At 45.3% G+C, this 15,812-nt stretch overlaps 1 protein-coding gene across 1 annotated transcript in view; it reads right to left on the bottom strand.

Annotated features, from left to right (window-relative positions):
• The window catches only part of CDC23 (cell division cycle 23), a 63,335-nt gene extending 58,595 nt beyond the window's left edge, over positions 1-4,740 (bottom strand). The window contains exon 1 of the mRNA XM_069764336.1: positions 4,603-4,740. Coding sequence (XP_069620437.1) covers positions 4,603-4,712 — 110 coding nt within the window. The 5' untranslated portion in view covers positions 4,713-4,740. The remainder of the gene's footprint in view (positions 1-4,602) is intronic.
• Positions 4,741-15,812: the final 11,072 nt, after the last annotated feature.

Genomic DNA, 15,812 nt, shown 5'->3' with positions numbered 1-15,812 from the left:
GTTGAAGACAATGAGCCTGATTTACCAAAATTAATGTAAAAGGACACAGAGCAGTTGGCTATGGAAACCAGATTTTATACATCAGAGATCTTTCTGGAAAGGAAAACAGAAATCTGAATGGGCCTACCACACTGTATAGATGTAACCTGGAGGCGCAATGTTTGTAGCCAAATGAGGCTGGATTGCAAAATATAAAGTATAAAGCGATACCTGCATTCTAATCCAGCCACCTAACCTGACTTCTCGAGGAAGGAAAAAGGCAGGTAGAGGGTCTTACTGCTCTACTGTTTATGGACTTTTCCTATTCGGCTTCATGCACCAAACGGAGTGGTGCTTAGCTCAATGGTTGGCACTGTAGACCTGCACGAACGACAATACATGCATGGAATAGGCTTGTCAGATGATGGCATGGTAGAAGGATCAGCAGATGGAATTTCTCTCACTAGGTATGCCTCTCCCAGAGGTGTCTGACAATGCTTCCCTGTGAAAACACATGAACGTTGGCTGTACCAAAAGGCTAATGAATTTCAGTGAGATGGTTGTTGGAAGAACCAGCGTTCAGCTGACAGCTACCTGGTGTACGTGGACACCTTTACAATGCCAGGCCATTCAGCAGGAGTGGGTAAGAGCAATTCCAATGTTTGTATAGCTCTGTGGAATATATCTGCACTATATAAGTTACAGGAAACAATACGTCACATGCACAATATCTGGCTCTGCAAACACCATCATGAAAAAGGTCCTGTCAATCACCTTCTGCCATGTTAAGCCGCGCTTTATAGCTGAAGGCCCAATAGTAAGTGCTGTATACTTTGCGCTTCTTGTATATGTACATATCACTTTCAGACAGGTGATCACTGTAATTCTGTATCAACGGTCATAAAAACAGCAGTTTGGTGAAAACTGATATGTGATTCTATTACCTCAAATGAATACTGAATAAGGCTATGTTCACAAGTTGAGCTTTCCTGCAGCACAAAACCTGCTCTCTTGGCAGTATAGACGCTGCTTACAAAAAGCAGGTTTTGCTGTGTTTTTCAGGATCCCAAAGTTCAGTTGTCCTTCTACCATAGAAGCATGAACAATGTGTTAGGTCACCAATGCAAGACATGTGTAACCATAAAACCATTTTTGGAAAAAAAAGGGCATTTTGATCAAAATTATTTAGTGGAAACAGATTTTCAAGTCTGAAAAAATAGTAAATATTCTGAACAAAAAAAGTTCATGAAAAAATACACAATTACAAATGTAACAGAGGAGGGGGTTGAATAGGTTGGGAATAGTTTAGCTAAGGGTATGTGCAGACGACCTCGAAGTGGCAGTACTTTGGATGCAGCACATGTCCGCTCCGTCCAAAGCGCTGCCGGCTATTGAGCGCAGGTGACTCCGCATGTGATCACTGAACCGTGTGGATTCACCACGTCCAATACATTGTACGGGTGAAATTTATCTTCCAGAGACTGAGCATCTCCACAAGAGAAATAGACATGCTGTGGTCTGGAGAGACGCGCCGCTTGTCAGTGTCCATGGGTGAGCATCTGTGGATGTATAGTGGGCATGGGATTTCTTGAAATCCCATCCACTATGCTGTAACATCTGGACGCTGCGGTTTAGACGCTTCACAAATACACAGCGTCCAACCTGCAGCGTTTACTGATCATGTGCACCTACCCATAAGACATTGGCAGAGTGCTGAGTTTGTACGACTCTGTTCACTTTCACACATCATAGAAAAATTAGTTGGCGCACCACAATGATATTAAATAAATAAATATATATTGGGGGTGCAAAACAATGGCTGATACACAGAGCAGATAATAAACAAGAAAAGGAAAGGCACTATAATGTATGCACACCACCAAAAGTTATAATAAGTCACACAAGCTTTATTGGTAACATATAAAAACAATTAAAACCATACACACAAAACTCCCTCCATATACGTGTGCCCAACACTGCCCAATACACGATACTTCCATATAGTAGTGGAGAACATGCATCAAATATGGCAGGTAATCAAATAGTATACACATATAAATAATTACTGGCAAAAGCCGCCCTGTCCTGATCAGCAAAAGATATATCTGTCAATAGCAAAACCCTGTCAGGCTGCAGCTTACCCACAGCAAATAGTCCTCCTGGTATGTAATGAGTAGGGCACAAGCAAATACGGCCAAATAATTACCCCAAATAGGAAGAAGGAGCACGGCTGTCACCCGTCCTGAGCATAAGAGGGGAACATGCTGCGGCAGCTAGAGGGTGATCCAGACAGAAGGCTCACAGAATATAGAGAAAATATAGCAAGAACTGGGCAGCCAGCAAGTGAAGGGCAATGGAGGGAGAGCCCAACGCGTATCGCTGTTCAAGTCAGCTTCGTCAGGGGCTGCCAGTAATTATTTATATGTGTATACTATTTGATTATCTGCCATATTTGATGCATGTTCTCCACTACTATATGGAAGTACCGTGTATTGGGCAGTGTTGGGCACACGTATATGGAGGGAGTTTTGTGTGTATGGTTTTAATTGTTTTTGTATGTTACCAATAAAGCTTGTTTGATTTATTATAACTTTTGGTGGTGTGAATACATTATAGTGGCTTTCCTTTTCTTGTTTATTATCTGCTCTGTTCACTTTCACATTGCATTGGTCGGGCATTGTTCGATTTCACACCCTGGTCGGCCAACGTTTACTTTTAAACATCACTAATTTAATTAAACTGTACTAATCATAATTGCTATTCTCACTGGAGGACACCAAGGTTTAAACTTGGCAAAAATCGCAAAAATAAAATGGGTTTCACATACTGCTGTACCTAATATCACTCCATATAACAGAGCTGCTAAGGGAGAGACCTGGCTTTTCTTCTCCTGCCAAGCTCCAGTTGACTGGTAGGCCTCTCCCTATGTACACACAATGGAGAGATCTGCCCCATTCCAAATTGATTGACAGATTAGTCCATGACCAGTTCTTGAATCTAATAACTGGTAACTTTAAGAAAAAAAAAAGTGCAAGGCAACTGGTGACCTCAGATGTCCACCAGTATGCACATCACAAGCTGTCAAGAGCAATGACTGACTAAATAAGTCATGTGGCTAGACAGCGCGTGGCCAGCTGTGAAGACACAAAAACTAGAAAGGTATTCATGTGGTATGTTGTAAAATAACTTTGCATGCATGATGCTTCTGAATTGATAAAGCTGTTCCCTACCAGTCTCTTCACTTACAGTAGTGGGTCGTGACACTAATTAACTTCAGCAGTCATATTCAATCAGAGCAATAATGCAGTTTCCTTGCTCTTTCTGAAAATGACAGCTGCAGTGGTAACATGCCAGGAGACTGGTGGGGGACCCCGGCAGCAGTACAAAGGGTGAGGATCTGGTAGTTGGGTATATCCCGATGATACCATTTTTAAAATACAAAGTAGTGTTCAATACCTTCAATTTATAGTACAATTCTGCTAATAAACCACAACCTAACAAAATTACAAACTGCTCAAAAGCAAAAATGCCACTATACAGGCTCTGTATTACTGCTCATATAAAGAGCTGATCATTAAAGAGGTTGTCCCAGTTCAGAAATCCCTGTCTCTGGGGTAAGTTACAAGAAACAGTTCAAATTGTACTGTTCTAACCATCCACAGGTCAATTGCGGAGTCTCCATCACTGCTCCCAATGTCCGATATTGGCTGCAGCGCTGACGAGCATTGGCGTCAATCACTGAGCTCAGCCTCCATCTACACGGGACGATACCCTGAACTCAGTGATTGGGTGCAGCGCTCTTGATGTGAGCACTGCAGCCGGTATCAGGAGCCGCGATGGATGTGATTGGCTGCAGCGCTCAATGTGAGCACTGCAGCCGGTATCAGGAACCGCGATGGATGTGATTGGCTGCAGCGCTCAATGTGAGCACTGCAGCCGGTATCAGGAGCCGCGATGGATGTGATTGGCTGCAGCGCTCAATGTGAGCACTGCAGCCGATACCAGGAGCAGCGATGGATGTGATTGGCTGCAGCGCTCAATGTGAGCACTGCAGCCAATATCAGGAGCAGCGATGGATGTGATTGGCTGCAGCGCTCAATGTGAGCACTGCAGCCGATATCAGGAGCAGAGATGGATGTGATTGGCTGCAGCGCTCAATGTGAGCACTGCAGCCGGTATCAGGAGCAGCGATGGATGCGATTGGCTGCAGCGCTCAATGTGAGCACTGCAGCCGATATCAGGAGCCGCGATGGACCCACAGAGGGTCGATAAAGTGCAGTTGGTTATTTTTAATAACATGTTCTGGTAGGGAACAACCTCTTTAATAGTTATGGATGCGAATGGCGGTATGGTATGCAACTGCTGCAGCCAATCTCAGTGTCGCCCCCCTCTGGAAGAGGAGACAGGGACACCCACACAATCCTACCGCTCAATGCTGTGCTCGGTCCCTGCAGCTGACCTCAGTAATGGAGGGGGGATTTTACACTTATACTCTCAGCCTCAGTGATGACAGGGGACAATACATGTAGTAATAGCACACACCCAGGAGCTGTCAGTGACTGCACGTACAAACCACTGCCTCTTACACAAGGCCTATGCTGCAGCTGCTGTGCAGCCTCTCACCATTTCACGCTGTGCATGAGGCCCCGCTCCCGGCACAGCCAGCTTATGCTCAGCAGTTGCTTCTTTATTTCCCGTAGGTCAGAAAACAGACTGCTTGAAGCCGCCATCATTGATCTCCTGGCGTCAGCTGGCTAACGTCCGCCAATCAGCAGTCAGCTTACTACGAAGACGTCAAAACAACGTACGTCATTACGCCAGCGCAGGCGGTTGGTAGGGGAATCCTGATTGGCTAGATGTGCTGCTCAGGAAATGGGCGCCAATTATGAGTAGCGGGACAACGTGGAGGCGGCCGAGTTGTTTCTTCTCCTGCAGGAGAGAGAACGTCTATGTAGCACAGGCTAGCAGCTCTGGAAAACTATTTTATTATTTAGCCTACCTAAGGCAGTAGCCAGAATGGTGAACTAGATAGCCACAATTCCGAGTGTAGTACTGCGCATGTGCGATGTCAGAACCGAGCCTCTGAATTCTACATACATTATACAGACTGGAGAAGCTTATTAACCCTCCAGGATCTAAGAAGTTTTTATTTTCTCCTTCCCATCTTCCTAACTCTTACCTTTCCTGCCACACGAGGGAGTTGTAGGCTCCGGTACGTGAGGTGACAGATTCCTCACGTACCGGAGCCACTGACAGGTAGACACAGTGAAATCAATGTATCTGTGCAGATGTCATTGACTTTTTGCGGACCGTGTCTCCGTGTGCCAAACACGGAGACATGTCAGTGTTCGTGGGAGCGCACGGATCACACGGACCCATTAAAGTCAGTGGGTCCGTGTAAAACACGTACCACACACGGACGTTGTCCGTGTGTAGTCCGTGTGCCGTGCAGGAGACAGCGATACTGTAAGCGCTGTCCCCCCCACTGGTGCTGAAGCCGCGATTCATATCTTCCCTGCAGCAGCGTTTGCTGTAGAGAAGATACGAATAATCGTGTTTAAAATAAAGGTCCATGTCCCCACCCCCTGTGCGCCCCCCGCTGTTCTTAAAATACTCACCCGGCTCCCTCGCTGGCTGGCGCTGCTTCCTGTCCTGGCCGCACCTTCTACTGTATGACGGGCCACGTGGGGCTGCTCATTTACAGTAATGAATATGCGGCTCCACCCCTATGGGGGTGCGGGGGGGCACACAGGGGGTGGGAGGGGGTGGGGTCATGGATCTTTATTTTAAACACGATTATTCATATCTTCTCCACAGCAAACTCTGCTGCAGGGAAGATATGAATTGCGGCTTCAGCACCAGATGCAGGGGACAGCGCTAAACTTTAGCGCTGTCTCCTGCACGGTGCGTGTGGTACCCAGTGGGCACACGGGCGGCACACGTGTGCCGCACTGATGTGCCACAGAAACGCACGGACACGGATAATTCCGGTACCGATTTTTCCGATACCTGAATTATCTGGACGTGTGAGACTGCCCTAAAATGGTGCCAGGATCGGTGCATGCGCACATTGAGATCTCAGCTCAATGGTGTCTTCAGTAAGCTGAAATTTCTATCTCTGCATGCGTTGCTTCCTGTGCCATTTTATTAAAGACCTGTGTCAGTGGAATCGCCCAAGTCGCTAACCCCACTGACGGGGGGGTGGTGTGGAATTTAAAAAGGATACAGGTCGCTGAATAATGAGTGACCTGTAAAAGAGTCACAGGAGGCTGGCAGAGGAGCAGAAAAAACCCTGGCCCGCCTCGATGTATAGATACTGTAATTTTGCAGACTTTAAGACACCCCAAATTTTGAGGCCAGAAAAACATTTTTTTTTAATAAAACGCGGTCAATCTTTTAGTCCGAATTCACAGTAGTGGGGTCGTTGTTGCAGTAAGCCGGCGGAGGCAGGAGTGGGGCAATGCTGCAGGCCCCAGGCTGGGAGGATGTGTTCTCCCAGCGGTGCAAAGCTGCGGGCCTTGGTTTTCAACAAGATGCCGGCAGTGAGGCAGGAGTGCAATCACTGCTCTGCGAGTTCTAAATGTTAAGGGTTTTTTTTCGGGGATCCGGGAGTTGAGTAACGAGGACAATGACCTTACTGGGAGGCCAGGGCTGGTGTGTTTCTATTGGCCATACCTGAGGATGATGGTGTACTGGCTGGTTATCTCCTTCCACCCCATGGGTGTAAACTGTAAATGAATGGTGGTTCTCATAGGTAAAAGAGGCACCTTGTGCATTATTGCTGGGCGTAAGGACCCACAATAGAAGCAATAGTTAGCCTCAGGGGAATTCTGTTGGCCTCAAACCTATAAATCCATCCTGTATAAGGTGTGTGTGCAGGCTTTACATCTAGTACAGGGACTTTAGTGGTTTCAGGGTTTTTCATACTATCATAGATTACGTACACAGCGCCTTACCGTGTTTCTTTTGATTTATGCTCACTCATTGAGAGACACTTGGCTACTTCTAACCATTTCCTGGGCTGCTTAAGGCTAGGGTCACATTGCGTTAGTGCAATCCGTTTAGCGCTAGCGCTAGCGGATTGCGCTAACGCAATGTTTTTAAAGGGTCACGTTTCGGGGTCGCGTTAACGTCCCCGCTCTCGCAGATCCCCGATCTGCGAGAGCGGGGAACGGACCTCGGGCGCGCCGCGGACGCTGCAAGCAGCGTCCGAGGCGCGCTACAAAAGACCGGCGCGTCGCTAGCGCGTGCCGAAAATGACACGCGCTAGCAATGCGCTGGTACATTGCGGGCAATGGGAGCGCTAACGGACGCGTTGCATGGCGTTAATTTCGCCGTGCAACGCTGTCCGTTAGCGCTCTGACCAAAACGCAATGTGACCCCAGCCTAAGTTTGTTCTTACCTTTCAACCATCCTTCCCAATTACAGATACACTTCTCACATTCGTTCTCTTCCACATTTCCTAACTTACCCATATCACGTTTCTCCAGTATCATTTCCCATTCTTTTGCTTCTTTTCCTTTCAACCTCCACAATCTCACATGCTGGAACCAGGGCCGTGCCCTTTTGGTCAGTTAAATACTGTTGCCAGTCCCCATAACCTCAACTCCTATGCCTTTGTTAACCGTGGAGCTTTTTTTTTCACAATTTGAGTATCTCATTCTTAATGTAATCCTGTTCCAGTCTCCTCTGAGACAATACAGATTTTTTAATTTAAGGAAGTCCTAACATCGCTTGTCTAGCCCTGTGAGCTAGGGAGATTCTTACACACAACCACATAACCAACAATATAAAGCTTACTGCTCCAATAGCAAAAAGGAAAAGAAAAAAGTTCCAGCACCAAGCGTCTCTTCACAAAATCTTCAGTACTTTATTCTCATGTCAAGAAAAAAAAACATCATGCGGGGACGCAGCCCCTAAGGCTGGAGTCACACTAGCGATTTTAAAAACGGTCACATTTTGCAAAGTCGGATGTGTGTAATGCAAGTGTCATGCGAGTTACATGCATTTTTCATGCGAGTACATTCCGATTTTTCACACCTAGCATCCGATTTACATCCAAATGCAGTGTGATTGCTATTTGACTGCAATGTGATTTTACATCATTTTCAAAGGAAATGTTCTTCAAAACATAAATATATGTATATACAGTGCCTTGCAAAAGTATTCGGCCCCCTGGAACTTTTCAACCTTTTCCCACATATCATGCTTCAAACATAAAGATACCAAATGTAAATTTTTGGTGAAGAATCAACAAGTGGAACACAATTGTGAAGGTGAACGAAATTTATTGCTTATTTTAAATTTTTGTGGAAATTCAAAAACTGAAAAGTGGGGCGTGCAATATTATTTGGCCCCTTTAACTTACAGTAATACTTTGTTAAGCCACCTTTTGCTGCAATTACAGCTGCAAGTCGCTTCGGGTATGTTTCTATCAGTTTTGTACATCGAGAGACTGAAATTCTTGCCCATTCTTCTTTCTTTGCAAACAACTCAAGCTCAGTGAGGTTTGATGGAGATCGTTTGTGAACAGCAGTTTTCAGCTCTTTCCACAGATTCTCGATTGTGTTGAGGTCTGGACTTTGACTTGGCCATTCTAACACCCGGATACATTTATTTGTGAACCATTCCATTGTAGATTTTGCTTTATGTTTGGGATCATTGTCTTGTTGGAAGACAAATCTCCGTCCCAGTCTCAGGTCTTTTGCAGACTCGAACAGGTTTTCTTCAAGAATGGTGCTGTATTTGGCTCCATCCATCCTCCCTGTCCCTGCTGAAGAAAAGCAGGCACAAACCATGATGCTGCCATTACGCTTGACAGTGGGGATGGTGTGTTCAGGGTGATGAGCTGTGTTGCCTTTACACCAAACATATCGTTTGGCATTGTTGCCAAAAAGTTCGATTTTGGTTTCATCTGACCAGAGCACCATCTTCCACATGTTTGGTGTGTCTCCCAGGTTGCTTGTTGCAAACTTTAACCCCTTCCTGACATGCGCCGTAATAGTACTGTTCTGCGGGAACTGAGTTCCCGCAAACAACAGTACTAGTAAGGCGGCATGATTGCGCGGCCTCACAGTGAGCGCCGCAGCGATCGCGTGCGGGTGTCAGCTGTATATGACAGCTGACCCCCAGCAGCAATGCCCACGATCGGCGCTAGCGCCGATCGTGGGCATTTAACCTATCTGATGCCGCTGTCAATAGTGACAGCGACATAGAGGGGCATCGCGCAGGGATGGGGGCTCCCTGAGCTCTCCCACTGGAACAACGGGATACGATCGCATTGTTCCGGTGATCCGGAAGGAGTCCCCGGATCCAAGATGGCCACGAGACTCCTTCCGGGTCATGAAGTGAGGTGGCTAGCCGGCGCCTGCTGAGAGCAGGCGCCAGAAAGCCTCCTGCACTGCCTGTCAGATCGCTGATCTGACACTGTGCTATGCACAGTGTCAGATCAGCGATCTGATCTAATATAGTGATGTCCCACCCTGGGACAATGTTAGAAAGTAAAAAAAAAATATTTCCCAATAAATCCATTTATTTATGTAAATTAAAAAAAAAACAATAAAAGTACACATATTTGGTATCGCCGCGTCCGTAACGATCCGCTCTATGAAACTATCCCACTAGTTAACCCCTTCAGTGAACACCGCAAAATAGGCTCCTGTAGATAATGGCACTATTTTTAGGGGCGCCATTATCTACAGGAGCCTATCCTTTACCACGCGCCGCTCACAGCTGATTCCTTTCTTTACACAGCAATCTGTCTGAGGAAGGTCTAAGTTACTGACCGAAACGTCAAATGAATTTTGGATTGCATACAAATAAATCCTAATTGCAGAGAATTTGAGTGCCGGATTTTTTTGACTTTTATAGTTTCCAAAATGGGGTCACTTGGGAGGGGGGGGGGTTTCTACTGTTTAGGCACATCAGGGGCTCTGCAAACGTAACATGATGCCCGCAGACCAATCCATCAAAGTCTGCATTCCAAAACGTCACTACTTCACTTCCGAGCCCCGACGTGTGCCCAAAAAGTTGTTCCGCCCCACATATGGGGTATCAGCGTACTCAGGACAAACTGGACAACAACTTTTGGGGTCCAATTTCTCCTGTTACTCTTGTGAAAATAAAAAAATGCAGGCTAAAAAATAATTTTTTAAGAAAGAAAAATTATTTTTTATTTTCCCACCTCTGCATTATAAACTTCTGTGAAGCACTTGGGGGTTTAAAGTGGTCACCGCACATCTAGATTAGTTTCCAAAATGGGGTCACATGTAGGGGAGCTATTTGTATGCAGAATATGGAGGGCACCATGGATCAAACTCAAATAAATGTGGGGGAGCTCCAATGTTTAGGCACACAGGGGCTCTCCAAACGCGACATGGTGTCCGCTAACAATTGGAGCTAATTTTTCATTCAAAATGTCAAATGGCGCTCCTTCCCTTCCGAGCCCTGCCGTGTGCCCAAACAGTGGTTTACCCCCACATGTGAGGTATCAGTGTAAGGAGAAATTGCCCAATAAATTTTAGGATCCATTTTATCCTGCTGCCCATGTGGAAATGAACAAATTGTGGCTAAAAGAAATTTTTTGTGAAAAAAAAAGTACTTTTTCATTTTTACGGATCAATTTGTGAAGCACCTGGGGATTCAAAGTGCTCACTATGCATCTAGATAAGTTCCTTGGGGGGTCTAGTTTTTAAAATGGGGTCACTTGTGGGGGAGCTCCAATCTTTAGGCACACAGGGGCTCTCCAAACGCGACATGGTGTCCGCTAAAGATTGGAGCCAATTTTTCATTGAAAAAGTCAAATGGCGCTCCTTCCCTTCCGAACCCTGTCGTGCGCCCAAACAGTGGTTCCAATATGCAAAAGGGTAGAAAGCAGCACAGCCCGATAAGGAGTAACCATATGGAGTCACCGCAGGAACTACTGAGCCCAGCGTGTACAGCGAGGTGCTCACGTCTAAGACACAGCAAACATCTAGATCAGAAATGAAGAGAGACGTGGCAACACTCACCGATCCTGTGAAGAGGGCTTTACCTTTTATTTAAAGCAAACGTGAGACCATCTTCATGGCACGGGGGAGACAAAATAGAGGAGGTGAGCGGGGGAGAGGACAACAGCCGTTTCGCACCCACACCGGCGCTTCTACGGGTCCACACTGGACGGGAACAACGTCAGGTGAGATAAGCACAAAGGCTCCGCCCCCTGCAACGTGTATCCCGTCCAGAGCAGGCAGAAAACAGGTGCATATCAAGGGAACAATCAAAACAGTGAGTATTAAAATCAGTTACAAAAACATAAATATAGAGATATTGAACATCCACATATATGATCACAAAATCTCTATGGAAAACGACATAACAAATACATAAATCGTACGCAGTGTGGAAACTGTGCACAATGAACCTTTATAGTAACACCCAAATTGCTATCCTATACAAATTTTACCTTGTCCATCAACACTATCATTATAGAGATGTTATACTATTGGAAAAAATAGAGTATAGGAAGGAGCATATTTTAAGTGCCGAATTATATCATAAATATGACACTAGGTTGGCAATATATAAGATGCAAATATCATAAAAAAACGGACATATCAATTTTTTCATTGAGGCCAGCTGGTCCTGTGGCCTTAGTTTTCATTATCCACAGTGCCTCTCGTTGCAACAATAATTTATGAAGATCTCCTCCTTGTCTGGGTAAAAAAACCTTTTCTATTCCTGCGAATGTCAGTACATCAGGATTTCCTGCATGGCTCTCTCTGACATGTTGAATGAGTCTAGGAACACCTTTACCTGTCTCAATAGATTTTTGATGTTCTCTGAAACGTGTAAAAAGTTTTCTGATGGTCTTCCCTATATAAAATCTCCTGCACGGACAAAAAATAATGTAAACTACATAATTAGTCCTACAGGTGATAAGTTGTTTAACTTGGTGTGTATAGGGACCAATATGTAAGGCAGGGGTCTGTATATGAAAACGGCAATATTTACATTGTCCACATTTATGATTCCCTTTTGGGGTCAACTGCTCTAGCCAGGTATTCTTATCGCTAGTTATGCGGTTACGGACTAGCATATCTCTAACTCTTTTCCCCCTTCTATTGGTGATAAGAGGGCCCCCAGCAGCTATATCAGTTAATTCTCTGTCTCCCTCTAGAATATGCCAATGCTTCCTTATGGTCGATCTAATTTCCCTATCCATGGAACTATACTGGAAGCAGAAGGTGAATTGACGAGGGGGACTATCGGTAGAATTCATTAGCTGTGAGCGGGTATTAACCCTTTTGATGGCATCACCTAGAATGTCTTCAGGGTACCCTCTGTCCCGCAATCGTTCACATAAATTCTCTGACTGTTCTTTAAACCCTCTGACTGTGTTGTTAATCTTTTTTATCCTCAACAACTGACTGTAAGGTAGTGATTTTTTGACATGGGGAGGGTGAAAACTATCGAAATGTAATAAAGAGTTAACGGCAACGGATTTACGAAACACTGAGGTACAAAATTTTTCTTCTTGGATGTGGACAGCAACATCCAAAAATTCTAATTTATCACCGCCAAAATTGGAAGTGAAAGACATCCCCATAGTGTTTTTAGTATTTAGGAAGTCGACAAACTGATTGAAAGTGTCCTCGGTGCCGTCCCAAATAAGGAATACGTCATCTATATATCTAAGATAAACTCTAATATGTTTCAAAAAAGTGTTCAATTGCGAATATACATAGTCCTCTTCGAACACAGCCATATACAGATTGGCAAAAGTACATGCAGCCGGGGTCCCCATGGCAGTCCCGGTGATCTGCCTGTACCATTCATCCTGAAAAGTAAAAGTATTGTGGGTGAGAATAAAAAGAAGACTCTCACATACAAAATCTATATAATATTTGCTCTTATCTGTAGTCTCAAGAATTCTCCTGATAGAATGAATACCTAAATCATGAGGGATATTAGTGTACAGGCTGATCACATCTAGGGATGCCAGGGAGAACCCCGGCTGCCAATCCAAATTCTGAACACATTTCAGAAAGGAGTCCGTATCCTTAATATATGAGGGGACGTCTTTCAATAAGGGGCGTAGGAGCCAATCGATGTATTGGGAAAGGGGTTCAGTCAGCGCTCCGATCCCTGACACAATTGGTCTCCCAGGAGGCGACGTGACTGATTTATGTACTTTAGGGAGATAGTACCAGTGAGGTTTAATGGGGAATTGTGGTAGTAGTTTTTCCGCCTTGTTCTGTGTGATGACTCTGTTTTCTACTGCTCGTCTGAGCAGAGAGCGGAGTTCCTCTTTAAATTTAGATGTACAATCCTTCTTTAACGGGAGGTAGGTGGAAGTATCTGATAATTGTCGCTGTGCTTCAGCGATATAAGCTTCTCTCGATATAAGAACGATTTTGCCTCCTTTATCCGCTGGACGTATTATGACATCCGTCCAGCTAGTCATCTCTTTCAACGCCTCATTTTCTGCTATAGACAAGTTCGTCGATGCCTTTTTGTACAGTATGGCTTCCATATCTTTCAACACTAATGTCTCGAAAAGATCCACCACATTCCCGGGAGAAGAAGGAGGCATGTAAGTGGACGGAACACCACCTAAAAAGGGGCCATGGGATTCAGAGATACTAATGTTCTGATCAGGTGTAGTACCCGTAATACCTAAAAGAAGGGCAGCATCCTCTCGTATATCTGCCAAAGTTTCACCTGTGCCACCGGCCATGAAACCCAATGTTCCCACCTGGCACGGTTGTTCACCTTCCCATGTTACAGTGTCAGTAGTTCTAGAGGAGAAGAATTTATGTAGGTGAACCTTCCTTATGGCTTTAAACAGATCGATCTGGAAGGTAGAGAAGTCAAACGGCTCGGGTATACAATAGTTCAAACCCTTTGAGAGCAATGATAGATGTGCCGGCCCCAATATACGTGAGGTTAAATTAACTACATAATCACTGGAGTTAGATGTAGAAGTTGTTCCTATCTCCAAGAGACGGATTTTCTCTTGTTCCGCCATCTTGGAGCGGTATTTACGCTGGCTCCTTCGTGTCTTCCTTCTAAAGGGATAGCAGAGGTAGTTGCAATTTCTGGTGTGGCTTCCTCAGAAGAATCAATAGTATTGGGACCGTTTTCGCTCAGGCTCGAGTCTGATTCCGTGGTGAGATAATCTCTCCTCGTGCCTTGATTCCGTTTTTGGAATTTCCTTTTTTTACGGTTCCCCCCCCCCCACATATGGGGTATCGGTGTACTCAGGACAAATTGTACAATAACTTTTGGGGTCCAGTTTCTATTTTTACCCTTGGGAAAATAAAAAAATTGTTGCTAAAAAATCATTTTTGTGACTAAAAAGTTAAATGTTCATTTTTTCCTTCCATGTTGCTTCTGCTGCTGTGAAGCACCTGAAGGGTTAATAAACTTTTTGAATGTGGTTTTGAGCACCTTGAGGGGTGCAGTTTTTAGAATGGTGTCAGTTTTGGGTATTTTCAGCCATATAGACCCCTCAAACTGACTTCAAATATGAGGTGGTGCCTAAAAACAGTGGTTTTGTAAATTTCGTTGTAAAAATGAGAAATCGCTGGTCAAATTTTAACCCTTATAACTTCCTAGCAAAAAAAATTTGTTTCCAAAATTGTGCTGATGTAAAGTAGACATGTGGGTAATATTATTTATTAACTATTTTGTGTCAGATAACTCTCGTTTAACAGAATAAAAATTCAAAATTTGAAAATTGCGAAATTTTCAAAATTTTCACCAAATTTCCATTTTTTTCACAAATAAACGCAAAAATTATCGACCTAAATTTACCACTAACATGAAGCCCAATATGGCACAAAAAAACAATCTCAGAACCGCTAAGATCCGTTGAAGCGTTCCTGAGTTATTACCTCATAAAGGGACACTGGTCAGAATTGCAAGAAACGGCCAGGTCATTAAGGTCAAAATAGGCTGGGTCATGAAGGGGTAAAAGTTACATCATTCTGCGTGCCCTGCACTGCTGCTTCCGGTATAGGAGTGCAGTGCAGTGCTTCAATAATGCCTGTGCTGGGCTGGAGACAAGCCAAGGTAGAGTACTAACATCCCGAATGTCTGTGTGTGGTTTTACAGTATGTGGATTGTATGTATATGCCTGCATGTGTACATGGTATATGTGTGTATGTATATGCCTGTATGTGTATATATGCATGGTATGTGTGTGTGTATATATGCTTGTATGTGTATGTCTATATCTATATTATAACGCTGGGAGCGTCACTCTGTCCGAAGCCTTTATAGACTGCGCAAGCGCAAGCTCCGGCGCAGTCTGGGCCTCACAGAGTGACGCTCCCGGGAGATCGCGGTGTGCGTTCACACTGAACGCGCACAGCGATCTCCAACAGAGAAGCAGGAACCGCCAGGAGGGTGAGTATCGGCCATATTCACCTGTCCTGCGTTCCACCGCTGAGCGCCGCCATCTTCCCGGTCTTCGGCCTGTAACCTTCAGTTCAGAGGGCGCGATGACGCGCTTAATGCGCGCCGGCGCCGCCCTCTAACTGAACAGTCACAGCCAGGAGACCGGGAAGATGGCGGCGCTCAGCGATGGAACGCAGGACAGGTGAATATAGTAAGTGCTGGGGGGCCTGAGCTGGCGGCGATACCGGCACCTGACCCCCACAGCGCGCCGGTGTCCCCGCCTGCTCAGGCCCCCGGATGGATGCAGCACATACCAGGATGGGGACGCAGGATGGGGACGCAGCACATACCAGGATGGGGACGCAGGATAGGTGCAGCACATGACAGGATGGGGACGCAGGATGGGAGCAGCGCATCACAGGATGGGGACGCAGGATGGAGCAGCGCATCAC

Source organism: Ranitomeya imitator, chromosome 4 (assembly GCF_032444005.1).
Source record: "Ranitomeya imitator isolate aRanImi1 chromosome 4, aRanImi1.pri, whole genome shotgun sequence".
Lineage (NCBI taxonomy): Eukaryota > Metazoa > Chordata > Amphibia > Anura > Dendrobatidae > Ranitomeya > Ranitomeya imitator.
Note: the sequence above shows the minus strand (reverse complement) of the source record. Positions and strands in the feature narration are given on the sequence as shown.